The 25,850-nt window shown below is 52.2% G+C and overlaps 6 protein-coding genes and 1 non-coding gene across 7 annotated transcripts; 5 read left to right on the plus strand and 2 right to left on the minus strand.

Moving 5' to 3' along the window:
- Positions 1 to 384: 384 nt before the first annotated feature.
- On the minus strand, positions 385 to 1,301 carry QC762_501110 (uncharacterized protein; the record flags this gene model as incomplete). The annotated part of the gene is made up of 2 exons (XM_062890540.1): positions 385 to 855; positions 915 to 1,301. The coding sequence occupies 2 exons, from the start codon at positions 1,299 to 1,301 to the stop codon at positions 385 to 387; spliced, it is 858 nt and encodes a 285-aa protein (XP_062741656.1).
- Positions 1,302 to 2,429: 1,128 nt separating this feature from the next.
- Positions 2,430 to 4,666, minus strand: QC762_501100 (uncharacterized protein). The gene is made up of 2 exons (XM_062890539.1): positions 3,368 to 4,666; positions 2,430 to 3,307 (listed from the first exon to the last, which is right to left on the minus strand). Exons 1-2 carry the CDS (start codon positions 4,117 to 4,119, stop codon positions 2,884 to 2,886), a joined length of 1,176 nt encoding a protein of 391 aa, XP_062741657.1. The 5' UTR covers positions 4,120 to 4,666; the 3' UTR covers positions 2,430 to 2,883.
- On the plus strand, positions 4,453 to 6,868 carry QC762_501090 (uncharacterized protein). The gene is made up of 2 exons (XM_062890538.1): positions 4,453 to 5,823; positions 5,880 to 6,868. The coding sequence occupies exons 1-2, from the start codon at positions 4,566 to 4,568 to the stop codon at positions 6,560 to 6,562; spliced, it is 1,941 nt and encodes a 646-aa protein (XP_062741658.1). The 5' UTR covers positions 4,453 to 4,565; the 3' UTR covers positions 6,563 to 6,868.
- Positions 6,869 to 6,956: 88 nt separating this feature from the next.
- On the plus strand, positions 6,957 to 9,357 carry QC762_501080 (uncharacterized protein). Its single transcript, XM_062890537.1, has 2 exons — positions 6,957 to 7,452; positions 7,514 to 9,357. Exons 1-2 carry the CDS (start codon positions 7,005 to 7,007, stop codon positions 9,226 to 9,228), a joined length of 2,163 nt encoding a protein of 720 aa, XP_062741659.1. The 5' UTR covers positions 6,957 to 7,004; the 3' UTR covers positions 9,229 to 9,357.
- Positions 9,358 to 9,987: 630 nt separating this feature from the next.
- Positions 9,988 to 20,021, plus strand: QC762_501070 (NRPS protein; the record flags this gene model as incomplete). Its single annotated transcript, XM_062890536.1, has 3 exons — positions 9,988 to 14,399; positions 14,459 to 15,606; positions 15,659 to 20,021. The coding sequence occupies exons 1-3, from the start codon at positions 11,445 to 11,447 to the stop codon at positions 20,019 to 20,021; spliced, it is 8,466 nt and encodes a 2,821-aa protein (XP_062741660.1). The 5' UTR covers positions 9,988 to 11,444.
- A 1,609-nt stretch (positions 20,022 to 21,630) lies between these two features.
- On the plus strand, positions 21,631 to 23,201 carry QC762_501060 (uncharacterized protein; the record flags this gene model as incomplete). The annotated part of the gene is made up of 5 exons (XM_062890535.1): positions 21,631 to 21,822; positions 21,902 to 22,188; positions 22,239 to 22,671; positions 22,727 to 22,811; positions 22,871 to 23,201. 5 exons carry the CDS (start codon positions 21,631 to 21,633, stop codon positions 23,029 to 23,031), a joined length of 1,158 nt encoding a protein of 385 aa, XP_062741661.1. The 3' UTR covers positions 23,032 to 23,201.
- A 361-nt stretch (positions 23,202 to 23,562) lies between these two features.
- On the plus strand, positions 23,563 to 23,647 carry QC762_0075700. Its single transcript has one exon. It is a non-coding gene; the product is annotated as a tRNA-Arg (tRNA).
- The last annotated feature ends 2,203 nt before the right edge of the window (positions 23,648 to 25,850 follow it).

Below are 25,850 nucleotides of genomic sequence, written 5' to 3' on the forward strand. Positions count from 1 at the left end.
TTCTCTCCTTCCACAGCCTCACCAGCAAATCTTTCCAAACACGAGGTACTTATGCAGAAGCCGCCCCATTGGACTTGCCTACCTACTGTGGTATAATACTGAAAGGCAGGAGCGCACTATGTCTTTGAGGTAGTACCTATCTTACAATGCATTGTGGTTTATTGTGTAGGCATCTATGAATAGGTACCTTGGTGGGCAAGCCGGTGCCAAGTCAAATCAAGCGAGTGTGGGCAAAGAAACGCCTATTTCCCTCCCTGACAGTTACATGTGCTTACTGAGCGCATCTCTATAGAACCTGAATAAATCACTCTCACAACCTTCAGTTTTGCGTCCCATGCTGGACCAGAACCCCAACCTTGACACACCCATCAACCTGAGAGTTGCTCAGCTATCTGAGTCGGGGTTGAAGCCAGGCACCTGATCACCAGCCGCCGCCTTCAGAGCAGCAGCAAAGTCGGCATCATTGAGCTTCGGCTTGGCATCCTGGTGGAAGTTGACCAACTTTGTCCGCAGGTCAACAGTCGGGTAGTGGTTCCATCCGACCAGCTCACCGAGAAACCACTCGCCGGTGTAATTCTCGATATCATCGTCGGCCTCGGCGGCCATCCTGACGCAGTGAGTCCGGGCACCATCCTTGTGGTAGACGATCTTGGCGCGTGTGCCATCGTGCAGGCGCGGCTCGTTGGTAGCTGTCGGGTACTCATTGTGGCATGAGGGAGCGACACGCTTGACTTGGTCGTCCTGGACGAACACAATGACGTGCTCCCAGTCGTGGGGGTGACCGTTGCCCCAGGCGGGACCGCAGATGAGCTGGTCCTTCTCGAAATAGTACTCGTACATGATGGCACACCATCCCTGGTGTCAATCGCGAGTTAGCAGGTGATTGGAAAATTCCGCCGGAAGGGGGAACTTACATTGTTGCACCGCGCGCGACTGTAGACGTTGTTGCTTTGCAGGCGGTTCTCCTCACGGCAGTTTTGGGCCAGGCAACCAGGAGGCACGCCGTCACCGGGGTTATGGATTCCGTTGTTGAGGTTGCCCTGGTCGTCCATGGCCGAGGTGTAGTAACAGCCATCGCCGTCAAAGTCCAAGACAGGTTGGAACCGGTGCTCAATGTCGTCGGCACCGTTGGGCAATCTTCCGATCACATCACGCTTGGTGATGTTGACCTCGGGGTCAAGGCCAATCGTTGTCAGGAACGAAGGCGTGGACACAGCAGCGTTGGCGCTGGCGACGGGGGAGGCACGCACGCCGGAGAGAACAGCGGCGCCGACGATGAAGGCGGCGGTAAGGGAAGACATGTCGAAGATGTTTTTCTGTTGGTTCCTGAAGTCTAAGGTATGGTTGCTTGCTCTTGTTGGGCTTTGTGAGGCTGGATGAGGATGAGAAGTGGGAAACAAGACTTCATGTCGACATGAACTGGGTTTTATATACCCGTCCTAAGCATTACCGACAGGACGTAAACTACAAGGTATCTCTTCAGTCTTGGTGTAAGGATGCGCAAGGCATTCCATCGCCATAGTTGGTTAGGTCTTCGACTCCCAGAGTCCGAGACCATCCTTCAGCTTACTGTCGATCTGTGAAGCTGCAAGGTTGCCCGCCGTAAAGGTTTGATCACTTAAGTAAGAGGAAGTTGACAAGATCAACATGATCCTTGGTTTATTCTGTATCAGGTATATCAAAAGGACTGCTGCGCTGGGGACCACAAACGCCGACTCCCATGTGTAGAAGGTAGCACGCTGAAATGGCACAGCCCTAGTTACGTCAGCTCTGTTAGCCGAGCCTTAGCGCTAGATGTGCTATGATTTGGTAGGAAGAGGGTATGACGCAGTGAAGATAGGTGGTATTGGAGGCGCTTACCTGTATTGTTGATGTTCCTTCGGGCCACCTTGGCAGGGGCTGAGTCCGGCGCAGTGGTACTACATGTTATTGCTTTTCCGACCTTGCCTCGAAGCCGTTTTCTTCCAGACTACAGAGAGCACCTCAGCTCCAGTAAACCAAGCCATGACACGACGTATCTCGAGGAGAATCTCGATGGACAACCTGATAACGATCGTCAGCCTGACCATGAGTGGTGTCAGCATAGCTCCGAAAGGCATCTCCTGGGACCCCAGCTACCCAAATGACCTGGCCTATATGGAGCCCACTCCTCCTGTGATATCATAGGCAATGGCCGCACGGGACCTGGTGACCTCAGTGAGTACTGGTAATCTTCTTACGGATATAGAGACTCAAATATGTTCTTCCATCACCCACTTGCACCTGAACATCGTCAGCAGGTTTTCTGACTTTCTTGGATCAGCCAAGTCATTGTCGATTGGCTGTTGTACTCAAATCGAAATGAATACCTATATGCAGACTATCGCGTAAACTAATGCATGGAAGCCGGACCTTCATTCTTGGTCAGATCCATGGCACCCAGACAGGAACAAAAGTTGGTACAAAGAGGCACGGCTCCTCGGACTTCAGCTTCCTCGCCCGGCAGGCAAGTCCTTTTAGGCTGCTGCGCAGTCACTTATTGATCGTCACTGCTCTCGTCAGCAGCCTAACTGCTCAAATTAATGATCACCAGTGCTAACTCCTTCTTCTGTTCTATTTTCGAGAGGCAGGTATACAAAATTTGCACGCAAGGCTTGGCCACCAAGTCAACACCTAGGTGGATCTGCCATGTTCCCTCCCAATCTCAAGTGCCCCCAGCCCCTTTCTTTTTTCCACACTACCAGTCTGACCTCGGATTCTTTTCACCCAGGGCGTCTTTTTGTGCCTCATCATGTCCGTTTTTCATCACGAAGAAGCTCCCTTCAACAGCCGGGAAGACCTGGACTACACAGCAAGTTAGTACCTAGGTAGATAGATACCCTATCTCCATGACCTGCATCCTCATCAAGGACCCAAGGGAGAAACAGGATGCTGCCAAGCCTGGTACGCAACCCATGTCTGGTAACAGGTGACCGCCAACGACGCCATACCAAGCAGCACAGCAAAAGCAACACCGCAGAGGGTAGCCATCAGCATGTACCTCGCCCCGCTCTTCCGTTCCAGTCGCCTGCCCAGCCAGCCCCGTGGCCTGGGAGTCTGCAGCTCATTGTGCAGCTCGGCCAGCCTGTCGGCCAGAAATACGTATTCGATGCTCTCCTCGCCTGTCTTGCGTATGGCGCTGACCTCCAGGTGCTGGATATCAGGATCAAGAGAGTATCGTTCTGTCAGAGACCGGAGAAGCCTTTTTGACTTTGGCTCGCTCAACGGAAAGATGATGCTTTGGAGGGAGTCTAGAATCTCGAGAACCAGTTGACGCGGGAGAGCTCCACTGTTGTGTTGTTAGACAGCTGGTTTCTCTTTTGTTTCGGAGGGAAACTCAGATACTTACACTCTGATAGAGTTAGATGGAAGGGAAAAGTCTCCATCACTTTTCGTCAGCCGAAGCTGTTCTTTGAGGAACGCGGTATGGTGATAAATTTCGAGTGTATTCTGGTTTCGATCCCATTTCAAGTGGTCCTGAATATCGTGGGTATCCCGAAACCGCATTCGTAGTCGTTTTTGGAGTTTGACGGCACGAAGTTCTGACTTCATCTCGATGGAAGAAAGGCTCTCGTTGAAGCTGAGAATCGGATGGCTCGTGGTGGGAAATAGGTCCTGTATGTATTTGCTAAATAGAACGTCATCCTTCCAATGGAGCCTGTATGTCCCCGTCTCTAGACGGTCCGGTGACTGATAGAGCGCTGAGCAATCTATCATGGTGAGGACATTGACCACAAGACTGCTGGCATTGAGCAGATTACTTCGCCTTAGTTCTCTGTGGGCCCCTTGATTGGCGATGAAGTCACAAAGCTCTGCTCGGGTGAGATCCGGGTTTGCCTTTAATTGGAGAATCGCATGGTGAAGATCCTGGTGTGTCTTGAATAGCCTGTTTTCGGGAGAGCAGCTGTCGACATAGTTCAAGATCAGTGCTTTGTAAAACTGGAAAAATCGTTGAAGTTGGCCGATTCGTCGATGAGGACAGCTCCTTGAATTGCACTCTTTCTCAGACTCAAGATCATTGCAAAATTCCCAGCCCCAAAGGACTTTTCCCAGCCTTGGGAAGAGTGAATCTTCGACAGAATTCAGTGGTAGTGCAGACATGGCGGTTCGTAGATCCAAATAAATCAATCTTGGTGAAGGAAATCAAGCCTCGATCACAAGTCTGTAGGTAGGCGATTGAAGTATTGTAACACACCCCATGACTGGCTTCGGGTTTCGGTGAGGGTACAATAGCTGCTGATGCCGGACTCGGGGGAATGCTTGCGCATCTAGGCAACGCAGTCCAATCGCAGATCTTGGCTCAAGCCTTCACGCATCGCGGGCGGCGGCGCAGTTGCTCAGCTTTTGGGCAGCCAGCATTGGGTACCGATCAGCAAGTGCGGGGATATAGGCCTCGTTCTGCGTGCAATTGTGTCTGGATGGATCATCCCGTAGGTACGTCAAGCGAATTTTGGATGACTGCGGAAGGCATCCTCTTCTGACATCTTTGTCTCCCTCCCCCTTCCCATCGACGACCACTGGAATTCTACCTTTAATTACCTGTTAGCATGACGTCTCTACTTCGCGCGATCAAGATTCAGAACCACAGTTCCTACAATACTGCACTTCTGCCAATGCGAGCCAACCCTCCTCGTGCTGAACCGGATGCTGCCCAGCTGAAAGAGAAGCTTGCTTCTCTGAATCTAAAGGGCGATGTTTCCGCTGCGCAAATTAGCGCGGAGCTCGAAAAGTCTCCCAGTCCGCAAGATGCGGATGCATTCTTTGTAGTCGCGAGCGGAGCCGATTCAGGCTACGGGTCAACTTCTTCCACTCCCCAAGAAAGCAAACCCAATTTCTTGGATCGGACATCGGTCCCTGTCTCTGTTCCTCAGGTCTTCGACAAGCCAATTTCCGACGACCAACGGGATCGTTTCTTCGACTTCAGATATCAATACACCAACTCGCTCTGGAAAGCGATATCCAAGGGGAATAAGAAAGCGCACCCGGGGGACATTTCGATGAAGTTGAAGTACATGGGCTCTGACGAGGAGTCGGCCAAGCTTTCCATCGTTATACAGTGTGAGAAACGCGTTGCAAAAAGGGTGAGACACTTTTTTGCTCAGGAACACATCAAACAAGATCTGAAGCCCGATTTCGAAGTCTATATCTTAGACAAGGGTGTAATACGCCTGTCAACAGAGGACACGCTTGACGTCTTTGCCCATCTTGACGGGAGAGTTACGTTTTGTGGTATGAGCATCCGTATGGTGGTCGATGCAGCAGAAACGATTGCAACATTTGGCGGCTTAATAACTGTCACCAGAGGAGAAATCACTGAAGTGTTTGGGCTCACAGCAAGTCATCCAGTGGAAGGGAGCAATGACGTTGACCGGTGGGATGACGATGATTTCGACTCAGAGGAGTTCACAGACACAGATTCGATATCTGAGCTAAACGAGAGTGACGCATACCCACAACCGAGCCACTCTCCGAAGTTAAATGCGATGACCTCGATTGGTAAAGTCGCCCATGATTCCCTTCGCCTTTCCTCAACAACTTCAGCCAACCATGACTGGGCTCTGATCAAGTTGAACACTGCCGTTCTTCTCCCCAACCTCGCCCCCGATAGCCACCCGCCAAGCATTTTTGGAATCAATCTGTTAGCCTCCAGAGTGCCGTTGCAACCACAGCAGAAGATAGACGTGGTTGTTATGACCAGCCACGGTCTCCAAAAGGGATCTCTAGTGTCTAATGGGTCATCTATCATGATGTTCCCAGGAAGGACCTTTTTGCAGACTCTAGACCTCGTCCTGCGCTCCGACTCAGGTATGATGGTCAACCCTCGCCCTTTCCATGCTGACACATAGCTAATATCTATTTAGAGCTCCGTCCTGGAGATTCGGGATCATGGGTGGTGAGCGAGACCACACACGAAGTATACGGTCACGTCATATCTGTGGATGCGCTTAGCGAGGCTCATGTAGTCCCTTTAGAGAGCACATTGTCTGATATTCGAGCACAGCTTGATGTGGATGAAGTCGCTCTCCCAACAAAGGCCGATCTGGAACTGTCTTGGACCGAAACGCCAAAGATCACAGGGGATTCCGCTATGCCCATGGGCGACTATGAACTTGGCCATGACCGTGATATAGCAGAGACCCAACACAAAGTCGGCTTGCATGGCCTCACGTCAATCCTCCCCCAAGAAAAGCATCAGCCAGCTTGCACGATACGAGAGATTAAGGACTCCTCTGACAGCGCCTTGTCAGTTCTGCAGCCCGTTCTTAGAGTTCCACTGCCTCTGAGCTCCCTCGCGGAGCAATCCAGGCAATTCGCCAAAAACCAGAACGAAGTCTATCTTTTCAGACAGACAATATTATTAGACAGCCACGTGACAACTCGTGGGGAGCAGTCTACACCCACCCTACCATCTTTGCACCCTATGACAGAAGCCCTGTCAGGGAGCTCGAAAAAAAATGGAAAGCAACGATTGAGCGGTCTATATCACCGACTGAAGGTGAGGCTTTCGAGAAAGAAGAAGGTGCTGAGACTCGTGAAAGGGTGATGAACTGGGTGACCCCTCCGTCCGTGACTTCATATCCCCGTGTTTCGCCCTATAGCCAGGTCGATTCACCGCATCATCAGCAGAGCGTGCATTCGTCTGCAAAACCTTCCATCGAGCCTGACTCGGGTTATTCATCCATGACTAGCACGCCGGCCAGGCCACTTTTGTCAACTGATTCGCCAAGCAACCTCTTAGAATATTCCGGTTGACATCTGGAGTGTCAGGTGGGTGTCTAACTACATACCAGGGGGTTAAGGCCCAATCTATAGATCAATAAACGTTGGATAGCCCTGAAGCCATCCTTACCTGGATGCTTACCTTTCCAGATTTCGTGTGTGTGCTGTGCCACCTTATGCATGCTATGAGCCAACGTTACCCCGCACTCCAAAACACGCGGAGCACCATTTATCCACAAGGCACTATCTACCTCTTGAAGCCAAACATGGATCGAAATATGAAGGCAAAAACCCTCTGCCCAGAATGTGTCGGGATCACTTTCGATGATGTAGCGGGCGACGCAATTGGAGCACTGGACCCCATGACTTGCTGGGAGAGAGGTGACACGCTCCCGGACCTACCTCACTTCAGCTTGTCGGCAAAGAACGGTTGCAGCTTTTGCGCATTCCTTTGCCATCTGCTCCGGGAACGACTCCCTAAGCAATATGCCGCCGTTAAAGAGACAGCAGGGTGCCCTCGGGTTGTTACAGTTAAACTGGACACCCCGGCATATACGATGCGCTCAGACTTGATGGTTGTCACGAATGATCTCGTTGGAAATAATGACGCCGAGGAAGAGGATGGGCTTCACTCACTTTGTTTGACCTTTGGGTCTAAGGGATGGCCGCAAGACTGGCGGGTGCGCGTGAGGGTATATCAACATCCCGGCTCCAGTACGTCGCTCTTGATGTCCAAGTTGGCCGTTACCGAATCGAGGGCTTACATACGTTGCAGCGGCTGTCTCTGAAAGTCTGGGAATTACTCTGAAAGTACCATCAACCGACGTACTCAGCCAGGGTAGTATACAGACTCTTAAAACCTGGCTGAGAACCTGCGACGACGAGCATCCAAGTTGCCAAAACGTGGAGTCCCGCTGGCTTCCCACGAGGCTCATATACATAGGAACACATGATGATATAACCCCCCGTTTGATTCAGGTCTCCAGGGCCAGCCTTCCTTTGACGACCCAGTACATTGCCCTAAGCTATTGCTGGGGTCCCCCATCTCAAACCCGACCACAGCTAACCACCACCATCGCAACGCTGCCTCAACGGCTTGAAACAATCCCAGAGGATATAATGCCAGGCACCCATCGGGACTTGGTCCTCTTGGCCCGTCGCCTAGGCATACAATACATCTGGATAGATGCTCTCTGCATCATCCAGGACAACCATAAGGACTGGGAGACCGAAGCGGCATCAATGTTTCGGGTGTACCGCCACGCCTATCTGACTGTAGTTGCCGCAGCTGGAGATTCATGTCATTCTGGGTTCTTGTCTCGACCTGGAGTTGGCCCACTTGCTGTTGTCCCCTTTCAGTCACAATCGGGAACCGTGTCAGGCTCGTATCTACTCTCTTGGCATCAAGAGTACAGCGCCTGGGACGCGAACAACCCCAGCCATATGTCTGGCTGCTCGTGGGCGACGCGTGGCTGGACGCTGCAGGAAGATGTCCTGTCGAGCAGGGTGGTGTACTTTCGGGACACGACGTCGTTCTTTCGGTGTCAGACACAACGGTGTTTGGAGCATAGCACAACAGTCTACAGAAATGTTCATCGCTGGCAGGAAAGATTTGGTTCTTCTGCCTTGGCTGGTCCATCAGATGACAACAGCAGCAAGACGACAGAAGGAAGAGACAAGACGAACCTCTACAAATTGTGGCGGGCCATGGTTGCGGAGTACTCCCTCCGGAATCTCACGGTCGAGGAAGATAAACTGCCGGCAATATCCGGTCTGGCTCGGAGCTTCAATGTTGGACTTGATGACCAATACTTTGCAGGACTATGGAGAGGTGACTTTGTGAGGGCGCTGTTCTGGTCCACCCGCCACGACGCGGTCAAACCAGCCAAATTCTGTGCGCCGTCTTGGAGCTGGGCTTCGTGGAAAGGTGAGGTTGGATGGTCAAAGTCTCATTCCCTTCCACTGGTAACGGAGTGCAAGATTCGCCACATTTATGTGGCGCCCTTGGGTTCAGATCTATTCGGCAGAGTGAAAGGTGGTTACGTCGACCTGACTGGGTCGTTGCGTCCGGTTTCGCTGCGCCCAACAGACGTTAGCGTTCTGGCTGATAATGATCCCTATAGGGTTGATTTGTTTCAAGAGGGGGTTGTGGAGGCGTGGGCTCGAGGCGCAATAGATGGCTTCACGTCATCGGGATTGAGGAACAATGGCACTTACAAGGAGCCAGATGTTGCCAAACTGGACTGTCTTACAGATATTCAGGCATTAGTTCTAGCCTTTGGCTCCGCTCCAGTGGGTGTAGATCCTGACACAGATGATTTGATATTCTCGCAGCCGGAATATCCACTTGGCCTGCTGGTGGTGGCAGACAAGAACAGCAGTCTGATGGATATGCCCACATACAGACGAGTTGGCGTTTTTCAGGCGCAGACTACGGCGGCTCAGGGACTACAGGCTGAGAAGTCCGTTTTCGATATCAGGCTTATTTAAACTGTATTTCTCAGGCTGTTCGTTGCTCCGGTTTAAAATATGTTAGTTATCAGTAAGTACGGTGAAGTTGTTGCAGACAACTGCTAGGACCATTAAATCGAATAAGCTTGCGGCAGGCCTTGATTTCTGCCCTCGCTGTTTACATTCATCTGGAAGGGTCCAGGGAGGAATCACCCCTTATCGAAATACCGCGCTTGTTTGGTGTTGCTTGACCGGGGAGCAATGTCAGTTCACGGCGCAGACGCTCCCTCGCGCGCCTCAGTTGTGCGAGGGTGTAACATTACCACCACAGATGTGCATTCCAATTTACAAACAAGGATGGAGCCGAGGATGAGAGGTAGTAACGGGTTAAGTAAGTGGAAATCTTGAGCGATAAGCTTGAGCTGTTGAGCTTGCTGATGCGGACAATGGAAAGCTTCAATTGGCAATCCAGGATCTCACCTGAGGCTGCGGTTGCAGAAGACAGGGAGGGATGCTTTGCAGAATGCAAGACTGACGCTGAAAAGCATTGTGCTAGTGTGGAGTCTAATTTGGTTTTGGTGTTGGTTGGGTCTCGCCAGGAGCCTACAGTCCATGAGAAGAACCAACATGATGAACACCGGAAATATTCTTGTGATGAGGAGATTTAAGAACATCAAAAAAAACTGGTCCGTGCTGTGTGGTTGGAATATGTGGAGTAAGCCAATTCAGGCTTGGTGGGGTTTGATCTTGCGTGCCGCAGAACCCCTCTGTTTCCTTGATTCTTTGCTACCTACACCATGTCACAAGAAATCCATTGCCAACTTCCTCTTTCAACCTGGTGCCGACCTTTTGCCCACAAAGATACGAACGACAGAGAAACATCAACGAGAAATGCTATTTGTACCACCGTCAGCCTGCATCACGAGTCGGTCCGCGTCCCGATGCTTCAGCCCTAAACGATGCTCTGGGTGGCCAGATGCCATCCGATAAAGAGCTGGTTCGATAAACCCTTCCCACCAAGGACAACTGGCTGGGCTCGTACACTGGCACGGGAAGCTTACCGCATATATAAAACCAAGATTTTGATGGCGATGGGTGTTGGGTTGGCACCACCACCATGGAAACACCACCTCGAGGCTCCGAACTGCCGCCAGCCGCGGGCGCTAAATGCACCCCTTCTTGGCAGGTCAGCGTGCGCTAATTGACCAACCTCTCTAGGGCGTTGGATTTTGCCGTTGCGCCAACACTCGAGACATGAAGACCACTACGATTGAGATGCGTCAATCTTCCCCGCGATGCAACTGATTGCCAAAATCGCTGAGGTCCTACACAAGCCAGATCGGCTTACACAGAATGCACCCCTTCAGCACTCTCAGCAGGCGATTCCGGTGTTTTATTCGAACCAGCTTGCGAAGGTCCGTCGCAGGATGTTGCTGTTTGGGGGCGCTCCGGGGGCGGCCCAGCAAAATTGAGCACCAAGGCCGTCCTGATACCTATCTCTTGTGTGTCGGTCCTCTCCGGACCCGGCCGCGAGACAGTGGTCCTATGATTCTCTTCAGACACCTTCAGCATCACCGCCCCCGTTATCTCAATGGCAATGCACCCATCTAGCTCCGTGCATGCACTCTCTTGGTGTGCCGGCTTCCAGCCCGGATCTGGCGATCGCCCAAAGGGGGTCATGCAGCCCAGAGGCTGAGCTCAGCATGCCCCCGTCATGATTGGGCTGCTTGTCCTGATGACGGGGAAGGTCGCAAGGCTCCCTGGCACGCCCACCGTGGTGCTCAGTTTCGTCCCCTGCGGCATCCATCGTCGCTGTGCCAAGGTTGCAACAAGCGGCGCGGTTGTGTGGTGCTCTCCAGACCACAGCCCACACGTACGCAAGCTTTCAGCAGCAAAAATCATTTCACACATGCGACTCTGCGGCCAACGTCGCCGATACATCTCGACCACACTCACGTCTCCCTCTCTCACCTTGTGCTTGCCTGCCTGCTTGCTTGCTTGCTTGTTGCTTGCTGGTCTTTTCGCTCCTCCCCCGCCTTCCCGCAGCTCTCTCCGACCCCAGGCTGCCATCCCGATACCCGAAAGAGGTGTTGCTGATGTGCAACCAAACCACTTCGAGAGCGTCAAGCCAACCTCCTGCTGTGCCCCATGCGGCCCAGCGCCTGACGACCCTCCAACTCTTCTCCTTTGTTTGAGATACCCATTTGCCGCTTTCTCTGTCCGTGTTTATACCGTCCCAGGCGCTGCTTGTCAGCATGGCCTCCCCCCAGAGGTTTGCCCCTCCGCGCATCGATGCCTCGACTTCCTGGTTAATGCTCGAAGACGAACCCCTCGAAGCGCGTTTGCTTAGTGTGGTTTCTCAGGTCTTGGGAATCGACACGGCAACACTGCGGATACAGGCCTCCTTCAGAGAGTTGGGAGGTGACGAACAGAGCGCCTCTGCGCTAAGACAGGCTTGCCTGGATGCTGGGATGGATATTGCTGTGGACGACATTCTTCGATGTTCGACCCTCGCCGAATTACAGACATGCATAACGCCATGCACCACGCCAGCGCGAAACATCGACAATGAACTCGACGATGCCCCATTTTTTGCCCTTCCTGACGTCGACAGCCACAACAATATTATGGCGCAAGATGATGGCGGGGCTCATTCGCGCAAGCCAAGCCAGGCGAGCCAGGCCAGTTCGGTGACAGTGGGGAAGCAGAGAACGGAACTCGAACAAGCGCTTGGGATACAACCAGAGATTGGGAGGATGGCCACGGTAAGGCCAAAAGCTGGGTTGTTGGAGGGCAAGCTGGTGGCTCTTCTCACTCTCGCTTCCATGCAGAAAGAGAAGACAGATTCCTCGCCGATCGATCTCATTCCACAGTCACACGCCCTCTTTGCCGGTACCCAAGTTGCCAACTTACGGCAAGCAGCCGAGTCAACTCTGGAGCCCGACGCCGTGCCAGACTTGTGGATTGTGTTGGACGGAATGCCCATGACAGACTCTGGCGACGTGGACGAGAGACGGTTGCGAACATGGGCCCAGAACATCAATGAGGATGTCCACCACCAGGCTCTCAGCTTGGAGCTTCAAGAAACATTGCAAGCCCCAGAATCGGGCATGGAAAAGACACTGCAGAGGCTGGTCAGCAAAATACTGGATGTCCCACAGAGTCAGATTGGCGTCAATTTCTCCTTCTCGCAATTGGGCGGGGATGAGATGACAGCTATGGAACTCGCTGCTCGATGCAAACATGAGTCCATATATATCCACGCTTCCGAAGCCCTCGGATCAACAACACTGTCCGAGTTGGCAGCCATTGCAGCAACCCGGGGCGGGCTGGCTCACAAATGGGACGAGGAGACATCGGATGTCTTTGATCTATCACCAATGCAGCACTTGTACTTCCAGACCTCGATGGGCGGTGATCTCAAGCGGAGAGTTGGCATTGAAGGGAGCTACCGCTACAACCAGAGCTTTCTCTTGCGGTTCAAGAAACACTTCAGCTTTGCCGATATCTCCGCCGCCGTCGAGGCAATCGTTGGGCACCACCCCATGCTCCGCACGCGCTTCGGCCGGGGATTGCATGGGTGGGTGCAAAGGGCGCTGCCCGAGGTACCGGGCTCATACACGATATCTCAAAACACCATCCGATCCGACAAGGAAGCCGAGGAAATTATCGCCAAGACGCAAATATCCATCAACGTCGAGACAGGACCGGTGTTTGCAGTTGACTGCTTCACTACCCAGGATGAGCAGCAGTGGATTTACTTGGCCGCCCACCACCTTGCGGTCGATGTTCCATCCTGGCGCACCATTATTCATGATTTGGACGAGCTCCTCGTGAACGGTAGTCTGCTGTCACAAAGGTCAATGCCATTCCACAAGTGGGTTGACATGCAGAAAGCTGACGCCAGTGGCCCGGACCCAAGGGAGCTGCTCCCCTTCCCAGTCCAACCCGGCGATTATGCCTACTGGGGCCTCCAAGATGCCGCCAACACATATGGCGATGCTGTCGAGGTCGGCTTCTCGCTTAGCCACGAACTTACCTCGATACTCCAAACGTCATGCAACCAAGTATTCCAGACAGATTCCGTTGACATTTACCTTGCCGCCCTCATGCTGTCTTTCGCCCAGACCTTCCACGACCGATCTGTGCCAGCCATTTGGAACCAAGAGCACGGGAGAGACCCCCTAAACCCTGATGTCGATATCTCCGAGACAGTGGGGTGGGTCAGTTCCCTTTGCCCCATTGGCCAAAAGGTCGAGAGCGGGGACGACTTCATCACGGTTCTTCGCCACCTGAAAGATACAAGAAGAAATATTCCAGGACGAGGGATACAGTACTTCGGGTCGCGCTTCTACCACTACAACAAGGCCGATATCGTCGCTAACGACTGGCCATTTGAGATCATATTTCGTTACGCCGGTTCTATGCAGCATCTGGAAAGAGATGATGGCGTCCTAGAGCAACTTCCGATTCCCGGCCGGTCATTGGGCTCAAGAACCTCCGATATTGGAGCCGACGTGGGCCGCATTGCAATGTTTGAGGTTGACGCTGTGGTCGATCAAGGGATGGCGAGGGTGAAATTTCTCTACAGCAAACATTCCACAGACCAGACTCGGATATCACAGTGGATACACAACTACGAGCATCTGTTGCTGGAGGCTATTGGACGACTCAGGTACCACCCGCAGGAACTGACCTTGACCGACGTGCCGCATCTAGATGTTACATATGAGGGCTTGCAAACCTTTAACAAGGAACGGCTCTTGACACTCAACCTTCCCAGCGTCCGCGATGTCGAGACCATTTACCCAGTCACCGCTGTCCAGCAGAGCATCCTGATCAGCCAGGCCTTGAGACCCGATACGTGCTATGTTCATGCAATTTACGAGTTTGCGTCCCCTAATGGTGACCCCATCGATATTTCGAGGATATGCACAGCCTGGCAACAAGTCACCATGAGACATGCGGCACTGAGGACCGTGTTTACCGAGAGCGTCAGCGAAACAGGCCTCTGGGACAAGGTGATACTGCGCCGGGCGTCTCCTGAAATGTTGTTCATCGACACAGCGCCCGCTGAAGATCCAGTGTACGAGCTCAGCAACCTCCCTAACCTCCGACCTTCAGATAGCAAGCCTCTCCACAGGCTGACAGTCTGCAAGGCGCCCACAAGGACTTTGGTGAAGCTGGATATCAGCACTGCTCTTTGTGATGTGAGTTTGGGCACCCATTCAAAGTGCCGGCCATGGCCTGATACTGACCCGGTCAACAGTCCATCAGCATTCACCTTCTCCTTCATGACTTGCGACGAGTGTACGCCACCGAGAGGGCCATCATGGAACCAGAGCAGTTTCAATATCCCGATTACCTTTTTTTCCTCAAAAATGTCCGGCAAGAAAGCAGTCTCAAATACTGGCGTGAGAAACTGACTGGGGTCACCCCCTGCATGTTTCCGCGGCTCACTGTTCTTCCTGAAGAGCAGAAGTTTGTTAACGCTGGTCTGGAGCTTGACATCACTTCGTACGAGTTGGCCAACTTCACTCGGACTCACAAGATTTCTGCCGCTGCAGTACTTCGTCTCGCTTGGGGACTGCTCCTACGGTGCTTTACAGGCTCCAATCAAGTTTGCTTTGGCTTCCAAACAGCTGGGCGTGACGAGGCAAATGTTGGAATGAGACACGCAGTGGGGTCCTTTGCGAACACAGTTGCCTGCACCTTCGAACTTTTAACATATGGCCCGGTGATTCACGCCCTTCAAAAGGTTGAGGAGGAGCTCCAGGCGACCCTGCCTCATCAGAATTTCACCATGGCTGAGTTGCAACATGCCATGGGCGCCAAGGGTGGTGAGCGTTTATATAACTCTTGTTTAACTTTCACAGAAGAACCGGCTGGGTTGAACAGCAAGTTTACGACAAGAACGAGCTTCGAGTTGAAACCGATAACACTGCAGCAGACATTCGACACAGATGTCGTCGTAAATACACGATTCACTGGCGGAAAGCTGTTTGTCGATATTGGTCAACGAATCATGTCACCAGAGCAGTCGATCAACGTTGCCAGCACCTTTGGCAAGGCCATCCGGGCTATTTTGGCAACACCCAACAGCTCAATCGGCCTCGTTGACCTCTTCACTGACAGAGACCTCGCCCAAATCCTGGCTTGGGATGCCGAATCTCCCCAGTTAACCGAGACACTCACTGACACGGTTGTGCATGAGTTGATTTCGAGGCAGGCGGAGATGCAGCCCTCATCGCAGGCCATATGTTCCTGGGATGGCTCATACACATATCTGCAACTGGAGGAAGAGGCGACCAAGCTCGCTCATCACTTGGTGGATGCAGGGGTTGGGCCTCATTCCGTGGTTCCTGTGGTGATGGACAAATGCAAGCTTGCTCCTGTCGCTATGCTGGCCGTCCTCAAGTGAGTTTCTTGCATCCTGATCCACTGACTTTCATCTTGCTAACGCTCTTAGGGCCGGTGCTGCATTCGTTCCCGTGGATTCGCTCGAGCTTGGTATCATCCAGCCGATTTTTGAACGGCTCACCAACTCGAGGGTTGCTGTTTCGTCTGAACTTGCGGCCCCTGTTCTCAGCAATCTTTTTGATCAAGTAGTTGTCGTTACCTCTGAGCTCATGGGGGCAATTCCAGATAACCTAGGATCGCTGACCTCGATGGCCGCCCCGACAGATGCTGCCTGTGTCCTTTTCGTTCCTACATCAACCAGCGAGGCCCGGGGGGTCACCTTCAGCCACTCTGCCCTGGCTACCGCTTTGGTTGGCCAAGGCCCTGCTGCTCGGATCACACCACTCAGTCGCGTCATGCAGCTATCGTCCTTCAATGTCGACATTTGTATTACCGAGATTTTCACAACGCTGGTCTATGGCGCTTGTGTTTGCATACCATCGGCTGCTGAGAAGCTACAGGATTTTGGTGCGGCCGTCAACCGCATGCAGGTCAACTGGAGTTACATGACGCCTCTGCTGTCGAGGAAACTGGATCCGACCCTTCTACCTTCTCTCAAAGTTGTTTGTTTCCGGACACGAAGCCTTGACGATGACACGTACAACATTTGGCATGGGAAGGTCAACGTCGTGCTGGCCTATGGGCCACAGGATTGTTGTCCTCTCGGGATTGCCTTCCTCGAAGCAATGGGAACACATCATCTACGCAGCATCGGGCGACCTTTCAGCGGAAATCTCCTCATTGTTAACCCAGAAGACCACAAGAAGCGTGTTCCGGTTGGCGCTGTTGGAGAGCTTGTTGTGGAGGGACCAACACTGGGCTTCTCCTACCCAAACAGGGAATCCACTGTGAGCCCGATGTCGCCCCTCGGAACTACCGGAGGCAAGGCCCGCTACTTCAAGACTGGTCACCGCGCCAGATACACCGAGGGTGGTCTTATGGAATTTATCTCTAGTCAGAGGGAGGATATTGACCTTGACGGCAAAACGATCAACGTTACGGAGATCGAGCAGTATCTTCGACGTTGCCTGGGTCGCGGCATGGACGTTATCGTGGATATTGTGGCATTCCGAGGACCGAAATCCGACACCATTTTAGCTGCATTTGTGGAGTTTGGTGATCGCATTGAGGTGGATGAAAGCCTTAGCTCGCTGAGCCTTGCCACCCAGGAGCAGTTGGCTACGGTGAAGCAGCTGGTTCAGGCTGGACTGGAGAACCGACCGCCCCCGTGCATGCTGCCCTCGGTCTTCATACCCGTCAAGCATCTCCCGGTCACGCCGTCTCTCAAGGTCAACCGACGACGTCTACAGAAGATGATCACTGGGATGACCAAAGAGGAACTGTTCAGCATTTGCGCCTTCTCTACCGAAGCGAGACTGGCCATGCTGAAGCCACTGCCACCGACAGAAAGTGAGGAGAAAATGAGATTGTTGTGGGCAAGGGTTTTGGGCATGGAAGATTCCAAGATCACGGCTTTGGATACCTTCTTTGGACTTGGAGGCGATGTGATCATGGCTGGGCAACTAGTAGCCGCTTGCCGCCGCGAGGGCATTTCACTTCCGATCGCCAAAGTACTTCAAAATGCCACCTTGGCTGAACTCAGCAGGACCGTTGCGGAGACTGCAAGTCCTCAGAGCCTACCCGTTCCGCAAGCACCCACCTCTCCACCACCACCGGTTCCCACAGCATCAAATTCGCCTGCGCCACCACCAACCCCCAACCAAACCCCTGTTCCCAACCCTTCATCAACTGCCCAATCATCGAACGCTATCAAGGAAGTCTTCATTGAGAAGGTTATTGCGCCCAAGATTGGAGTGGACCCAAGCTCGATTGCCGATGCAGCCGAAGCCTCGTCTGTTCAGATCAGGTACATTGAGACGGGTATGCTGCGTGGACGATCCAACATCAATTACTTGACGTTCAACTTCATCGGCGCGGTGGACTCCAAGAAGTTGGAAACAGCCTGCAAAACCTTGATCAGCATTCATCCAATTCTACGCACTGTATTTGTCCCATATAATCGTCGAGTGTACCAGGCTGTTCTCAAGAATCCCGACATCGAGTTCCGTCGTCATTACTGCCCGACCTGGAGGCTTGCCACCATGTTGGAGAAGATTGTCAAAAAGGACCAGTCCTCTGGCACCAAGTTTGAAACACCAATGACAAAATTCATGTTTTTGGACGGGAGCAAACAGTCGGTTCTAATTCTAAGGCTCACCAAGGCTCAATATGATGACTTGTCGGTGGCCTTGTTGGTCAAGGACCTCAAGCGAATTTACGATGGATCTCAACCGGCACCCAAAAGGCCAAGTTATTGCGATTTCCTGCGGACTGCCCAGCTCTCCATGGCCCAAGGCCCGGGTGCGGAGGAGTACTGGCGAGCGTTACTAGAGGGCGCTGTGATGACACAGGTTGTTGCCCATTCTCAGCCCTACCAGATGTCGACCCACGTCAAGACAATTCGAAACCCCATGCTATCTCTGGGACCCCTTTCAAGTCTCGGTATCTCATTCGAGACAGTCCTCAAGGCAGCTTGGGGTATGACGCTTGCCAAGCTCTCGGCAACGTCCGATGTCGTTTTTGGAGAACTGATCGATGGGCGACATGTGCGGCTACCTGGGAATGTATCTGTTGCTGGTGTGATGGGCCCAACCGTCAATACGATCCCCATCCGTATTCAGTTTCCCGACGCCTCATTGACGCCCATGAGTTTGCTTCAATACGTCCAAGCCCAGCACGGTGCCGGCGTGCCATTTGAGAACCTCGGGACTCTTTTTCTGATCGAAAAGTGCACACCATGGCCATACTGGACACGTTTCAGTACGGTTGTTCGACATCAGTATGAGGATACCGCCATCCTGCCCAATGAGCCCAAGTCATTTCATCTTGGTGCAGCGTCATGCAAATTCACCATCAACGAGTCCAGAGCCCAGGACATTCCAGATCTCTTTGTGAGATCTGTGGTTCGACCCCCTGGCCGAGTTGAAATATCCATTTCGTACTGCTCTGAGCGGATCCCGGAAGCGTTTGCCGACCACGCTCTCCGCATGCTGGCAACCAACATCACCATGCTGACCAATGCCAACCTCACGCAAGAGCTGATCCCACAGGGGTATCAGTATCGCAATATGATGAGGCGAATTCCCCTGACACCGAGCGAGTCAGCTTCTAGCCAGAGCTCAGAAGCCGACAGCTTGAATCTGATCAACTCCCTCAGCCAAGAACAGATCACGCTCATTAGGACGGCGGTTTCCAATACATGGTCGACGATTTTGAATCCTCTTGCGCTCGGAGTGCCGGAGGATCAGGTGCACAATGCCTCATTTTACGATCTCTGGGGCAGTCTGATCCCGGCGTCGCAAATGATGCAGCAGTTGAACCGGGAGCTTCCCAAAGCCAACATCCCAGGCGCCGATGCCAATCTCAAGGTCACGATGGAAGAGATTATTGAAAACGCCACCATGCTCAAGCAGTTTGAAGTCATCGCGTCCAAGGTGAAGCCGCTAGGAAACAAAGATGCAGCAAGGAAGGAGAAGTCAAGGGAGACCACCCGGGTGGGCACCGATAGCCCCAAACTCTCGGGTTTGCAACAGAAGCGAAAGCCAAGCATGAACAACTTGGCCGCCCCAGCGAGCTCGAGCTCCCTTGGATCACGCATCCGCCGTCTGGCGAGCACCGTGGGCCGTACTAACTCGCCGCCCATTGCCAGACCACAGACGGCAACCTCTCCCCCACCGGTTACGCCAACAACCCCAGTTGCCATCGGATTGGCATCTGCCATGGTGGCGGACATGTCACCGCTTGCGCCCAAGCTCGTCGGGAGTCTGTCTCCAAGCATGGCAAGCACACCTACCATGCGCAATGGCGCCAGCAGCGCGGCTGGTGTACCAAATTCTGCGCCCCAGCTGCCAAGCTTACCGCTATTTGAGTCCATCGCCGAAGAATCAGAAGCTGCCAGCGACAACACGCTCAAGCCAGCCGCATGGAGGAAAGCAAGTCCACTGCTCCCAGGCAGTTCAGCCGACAGCATGACGACGGGAAGTTCAGCCAGCAGCCACCACAGTGGTGAAGGGCTGGGGCTGATGGCTAGGATTGACGAGCATGACACGGAGGAGGACACCATTGTTGCCACAAATAACCAAATCCGCACTGGAGCCAATACACCTATGATCACAGAGGAGATTATTGCTGATGAAGCCGAGGATGTGGCCAGCCCGCTTGCAGCGCCGCCTACTACGACGCCCAAGACGGGGAGCACCAGGTATTTTTCTACAACATCAAGTGGGCAGGCTGAATCAACAGCGGGCGTGAGGGAAGCAAAAGAAAGGAGTAAATTGTGGGGGAAGACGGGGATGTCACCTGTTGTTGGGTAGAGAAAAGTCATGCTGTGTTTCTTTTGTTGGTGCGGGTGATAGGGATTTGGGATGGCCGGTGCATTGGATGGAATTGGGATACCCTGGGTGCTTTGATCATGGACTGTTCTTCTATGTGTTGTTGTTGTTGTTGTTTGAGTCACTGCCTCTATTGTCAATGTTTGTGTTGGTTTATACATTGCATATCTTACACCAATTTGTCTGTTTTATGTAATATTTTTATTCTCAACGTCCGAGTCTTCAGCGAACTGGACAATGTTTTGATATTTCGGGCATTTGGACAAAGCCGCCGTGTATGGAACCCCGGTTACGACCGAGGGATACATCATGGCAATGTTTTCCAGGCCGGTGATGTGATATTTGTTGCTGTCGGTGTTTTCTGGGGGGCTCTAGCAAGGTCTTATGTAGCACTGCATGACCTTCCGCAATAGGGTTCAAAGAGGAAGGCAGACGGGGGGGATGGACGGAGCGATTCGGTGCGGTCTGTCGGTGTGGGGGTGATGCAGCCAACTGTCCGCATTCTTGCTCTCTCCTTGGTGTTGGTGTGTTCTTTTAGGAGAGAAGAGGGGGTGGCGTTTTCTGCTTTGGGGGCTGGTCGGAGTCAGCTAATTAGTATTAGATATGCACTTCAATGATGAAAGACAGGTTTTCCTGGAGGAGGAACCCGAATTCGGGTTCGGGAGAATGTGTGGTAAAACTTTACTCTTTTACATGAAGGATTTCGCTTCGAAGTGGAAATCGGTGGATGAACGCAACGTGGTTGTTTACCTTACCTTGCTGTCGTTGCATAGTGGCGCCATTCCTACTGCAGATAGTTCTCCGGGGGCCACCAATCGGGTTCGGAGCCCTGGGGGATGCTGCAGAGGGATGCGACTGTGACTTCTTCAGCGGTTTGTCAGTGCACCACCAGAGAAAGAAATCCGCAGCTCGCCGGGTGTAAAGGATTTCGGGGTTTGGCGGGGACTGGGCTAGCTGAGCTGCGTGGATAGAAGACGGGTAACGATTGTCAAGCCATTGATGTTTTCCTCTCTCGTTTTTCATCATTGAAGATTCCCGATTCATAAGCATTCCCAATTGAATGGATCGTCAGCCGGGAACGAACAAAGAAGATCATGGGGTAGCACGGCAGGACACAACACCCTTTCCATTCCCAGCAGCTTGGGCCGCGCTAACCCCCTTCCAGAACCTACCCTCGCCCATGCGTCTTTTTCCTCTCTCTCTGCAGGACAGCAATGAAATAGTTTGCTGTCAAACCCTGGACACCGGGTGGGTGGTGTGGTGCTGTTGGTTCAACCGTCCAAGAAAACCCCCGACGGACGGAACCCTCCCGGGCTAATTTTCTCCAGCTGTGGTACTTCTTGTTCCCCGTCCCCCCCGCGTTCTTGACTTTTGTCCCAATTCCTTTTCGCCCCAACTTTTCCCACGAACAGCACACTTGTTGGGTGCTCCACATTGCGCGCCCGCGTGTTCTTTGTTTCTCAACGTCTAGACCACAGGGCCAAGACAAACGGCTTCACTTGTCACGGACTTTTTGCTTTTGAGCTGAGTGAAAGTGGGGGATTGATTGATCGACAGAACCCATTTTGGCTCCCGCGACCGTTTTTCCACGATGGCCTCCACCGACGACGCTCCACCTGTCACCACCACCGCAACATCGGCGCCATCCCCACCAGCTGCTTCCCCTTCCCCGGCGCCGGAGGGGAAATTGTCAGGGAAGAGCTCACCCAAATCTGGGGCGGGTTCGCCGAGGAATTTGGATGATGCGCTTGATCCGCTGAATGGGGAGCACTGGACTCAGCACGTATCTCTCCCCCTTATAAACACCCTACTTGTTTCAAAGCGCGCGCGACTAATGAGGTTTTTTTGGGGGGGAGGAATAGCCCGTTGAAGACGACAGCGACTCGGTCCTTGACAGCATTCTGAGTTCCACCGCGAGTCTGTCCTCGAGTATATTTGAATACCGCAACATCAACGGCCGGACGTTCCACAGCGACAAGACCAACGCCGAGTACTGGGGTCCGAACGATGACAAGCAGCTGCAGAGCCAGGATATCATTCACCACTGCCTGACGCTTGTGCTGGAGGGGAGGTTGTATCTGGCGCCGATTGACGCGGGGAAGATTAGCAAGGTTTTGGACGTGGGCACTGGAGGGGGCTTGTGGGCCATGTTTGTTTTTCTTTTCCCCTTTTTTCTTTCTCCGACGCTGATGATGGCAGTGACTTTGCGGACCTGCACCCCAACCTGGAGGTGACGGGGACGGACATCTCCCCTGTGCAGCCCTCGTGGGTGCCCCCCAATGTGAGATTCGAGATTGAGGACGCGACGCTGCCGTGGACGTTCAGGGAGAATTCCTTTGACTTTGTGCACATGAGGTATTTGTTCGGCTCGATTCCGGACTGGGATGCGATTTTTGAGCAGGCTTATGCGGCGACGAAGCCGGGGGGGTGGATTGAGAGTTTTGAGGCGGATGCAAATCTGTACTCGGAAGATGGGACGGTGACGGAGGACTCGCCGATGGGGACGTGGACCAAAGTTTTCAAGGAGGCCAAGAAGAAGTTTGGGAGGACGTTCTTCCCTATTGAGGAGGACGTGCAGAGGAGAGGCATTGAGAAGGCTGGGTTTGTTAACATAACTGTGAAGGATATCAAGGTGAGTTCTGTTTAGGAGGTGTAGGGCGGATGTAGGCTGACCTTAATGGCAATAGGTGCCGATGACGGGATTCCCGAAGGACCCGAAGCTGAAGGAGATTGGGCAGTATAGCCATTTGGCTATTGAGCAGGACTTGGAAGGTTCGTTTGCTACCCACCATGCCTGATGAAACGAAGACCAGAAACTAACAAGATAACAGGCATGGTGCTCTACATTTTTGGAGAAGTCATGGGCTGGTCCGTGGTGGAGATCCACGCTTTCCTGGCTCACTTCCGTAAGCAGATGAGAAACAAGAACTGCCATCCTTTGTTTCCGATCAGGATTGTGTACGCCCAGAAGCCAGAGAAGAAGAAGGACTGAGCAGAGATCAAGAGTTTGCGACGGATAATGGATAAGTGAGAAAAAGTGGTGGTGGTGGTGGATACTATGACGTATATCTGACTTTCATTTCTTGTTCATAGCGTAAATTGGAAATAAGTATGACATGTAAGACCTCTTTGATACTTCAGGAACTATCTTGTCACCCTAAAGGGCTGTGGAACTTTTGTGCAATGCAATGTGTCTCCATGGCAACACAGGTGTGGGATCCACAAAAGGGGCTATTGCTTTCTCCACACTTTGGCAACATCCAACCCAGCCTTGATGAATGAGCAACCCAATCTTGAAACACACGTCTCCAATATGACGATGATAAGCGCGAGGGGTATGACAGTGGTAGCTGCAGAAATTGAGGGTTGGGTGGATGGCAGCCGAGAAGAACCATTTTAAGTTACCTAATGTGATGTGTTCGGAGGACAGGGGGATTCTTTTTCTGGGCTTCTGTAAACTCCGGTAGAAAGGAGATTTGTGGATTCTAAATTTGTCGCAAAGGGGAAGGTGCTAAAAAATATTCGACCAGCATGGGACTCGAACCCACAACCTCGGCTTTGCAATCCCTTAGTAGGAGAGCCACACGCTACCATTGCGCCAACTGGCCGCTTATCAGTGGGAATCCAACAAGGGCGAGTGTCTATAGAACTGCTGTTCAGTCAGTCGTGTAATCGCATCTCCATAGATCTCACCGGCCCATGGCCTCGATTTATCTTCAGATCATCACAATATAGCTCACCGCTCATCTTATAAAATACACCAGAGCCGCCACATCGTATCAGCCGCCTTGCACCCAATAGGGCCCGGAGAAGATAGGTCTTGTTTGACAGATGAAAGTATGAGAACTCACAGTCCCATGTTAGAAGAAATGCTCGGACAATAGACAGCAAAAGCTAAGGCTCTAGATACCAAAAGCTCAGCAGTCTACCACATTGTCACCCACCCCGACATCACTGAAAGGCAAACATAATGGGCTAGTTAATCTTTAAGTTGTCCAGGCACGCCGCTGGCAGCACAGGCAAGCAGCGGCGTCATCTTCCAATATGGAGCGATTGGCCCGCGGACCGGGTCAAACAGTATTCCCAGTTTCCGGCAACCAGAGGTAAAAGTACAACGAGCAATCCAAGAAGCGCATGACTATGGCCCGGCAGATTGGTACTTGTGAGTCCTGCCGAAAGAAGAAGAGCCGTTGTGACATATCGGAAGAGTTATATTATGGTGAGGACGATACCTGCTTTGTTGCCACTAAGGTAAGACCCAAAGCGCAAGGCGATTTATTCACGATGTCAATACCTACAGCTAACCCGGATTTGGGACCAATTATTGGTGCTGCGCTTTAGTTCTGGTCGGCCGCACGAATGATTGAGAGATTATGGCTTAGATACGATACAGACAAGCCAGATATTATCCCTAGTATAACCTTAATGAAAGAAAAATATTGGTCCCTGCCGCCGTGACCTCCTATGTAGATAAAATCCCTACTACCCCGGCGATGGATACTTACTTTAACGCTATTGTTATTAGACAGAGATATCCTGCCTCCCTTGAGCAGGGCAATTTTTAAGCGTTTCAAAGCCCTGTCTTTACCAAAGGAAAAGGGAAATTAGTTTGGTATATATCTTGTGTCATTTTCACTGTTTTGCATATTATGGAGCAAGTCCTTGGGCGCATCATCATGGATTTCTCTCGCAGATTCGGTATCAATCTAAGTGCCATCTCTCCAACTTTGACAGATTCCAGGTTGCCGATGTCCATCTGCAGCCCGGGCCAAGATCAAACCACGAGAGCCCCGTCAGTTATGCTCACTTTTAAGCATGCTGGATCATTCTCTTGTACTTTCAATCTGCGGGAGGTGCAGGTCCACTATCAGTGGACCATCTTGAAGGGGGGTTGTTCTATGAACAATAGTTGAGATGAATGGCATGGCCAGTTTGTCTAAGGATACGGGACCTCGTTGGTTTGTAAGTAGGTATGGAACTTGCGTACGTAAGAAATTTAGGGATCCATAATCCTGCTTTGTGTAGAGGGTTACCTACACTTTGACAATCAACTGGTTTTCGGGACAATATACAAGAAGTCACAAGTAATTAAAAGAACGGAACAATATAATGTTAGTAGTAGTAGTATTAGTGTAATTTGACAAAAGAAAAAAAATGATCTACAACAATTGTACTTACCTATGTGCGACAAGCAAGCTCAGTTTTCCTCGCCCAGCAAATCATCCCAAAGATCAGAAAGAAAGCCCGAGGGGTCTGAAGCCTCGGAAGGTCTAATCTCCACCCGATTCTCTCTCTCCTGACCAGCAGTATTAGCAGTTGGAAGAAGAGGAGTTTGGGAAGTAATCGCATTCCTTCTCAAGTTCCGAGGGTGCCCATGGGTGGCACATTGGTTGCAGAGAGCCCTCTGCTGGGATATTCTCACGTAAGAAGCGCCAGCAGCGATCGTCCCTGGACATTGCCGGGGATCAGTGATGTTGTCATCGCCAGTGAAAGTGGGGCAATGTTCCCATAATTGTCTGATGGGCTCCCACCGATTGCAGCGTTGGACGTCGCCGATCCGGCGGAGGTAGAAGCCAGTCGGCTCCGGGGAGGTAGGGAGGGTAGGCCGGGAGGTTGTAGAGCGGATGTAGTTGCTATGCGAGCAAATGGCTCCGTCCCGAAGGGGGCAGCGGCAGTAGAAGTTGATGATGGTGTAGGTGCACATCTTGACTGGCCTTTTGGGTTAGTTTTGGATGGGCGTATTTCCCAAGGATAGTATTTAACTTTTTTTGGGGTGTTGATTTGATGTGTATGTAATGAGTGATCAGTAAT

This window comes from Podospora pseudocomata, chromosome 5 (genome assembly GCF_035222375.1).
Source record: "Podospora pseudocomata strain CBS 415.72m chromosome 5, whole genome shotgun sequence".
NCBI lineage: Eukaryota > Fungi > Ascomycota > Sordariomycetes > Sordariales > Podosporaceae > Podospora > Podospora pseudocomata.

What these genes read in the sequence shown, in the direction of transcription:
- QC762_501100 (XM_062890539.1), bottom strand. Translation starts at nt 4,119, where the DNA reads ATGTCTGCACTACCACTGAATTCTGTCGAAGATTCACTCTTCCCAAGG. An exon ending in CCATCTAACTCTATCAGAGT is followed by an intron (nt 3,308 to 3,367) that starts GTAAGTATCTGA and finishes ACAACACAACAG; the next exon opens with TGGAGCTCTCCCGCGTCAAC.
- QC762_501090 (XM_062890538.1), top strand. Translation starts at nt 4,566, where the DNA reads ATGACGTCTCTACTTCGCGCGATCAAGATTCAGAACCACAGTTCCTAC. An exon ending in CGTCCTGCGCTCCGACTCAG is followed by an intron (nt 5,824 to 5,879) that starts GTATGATGGTCA and finishes ATATCTATTTAG; the next exon opens with AGCTCCGTCCTGGAGATTCG.
- QC762_501080 (XM_062890537.1), top strand. Translation starts at nt 7,005, where the DNA reads ATGGATCGAAATATGAAGGCAAAAACCCTCTGCCCAGAATGTGTCGGG. An exon ending in ATATCAACATCCCGGCTCCA is followed by an intron (nt 7,453 to 7,513) that starts GTACGTCGCTCT and finishes CATACGTTGCAG; the next exon opens with CGGCTGTCTCTGAAAGTCTG.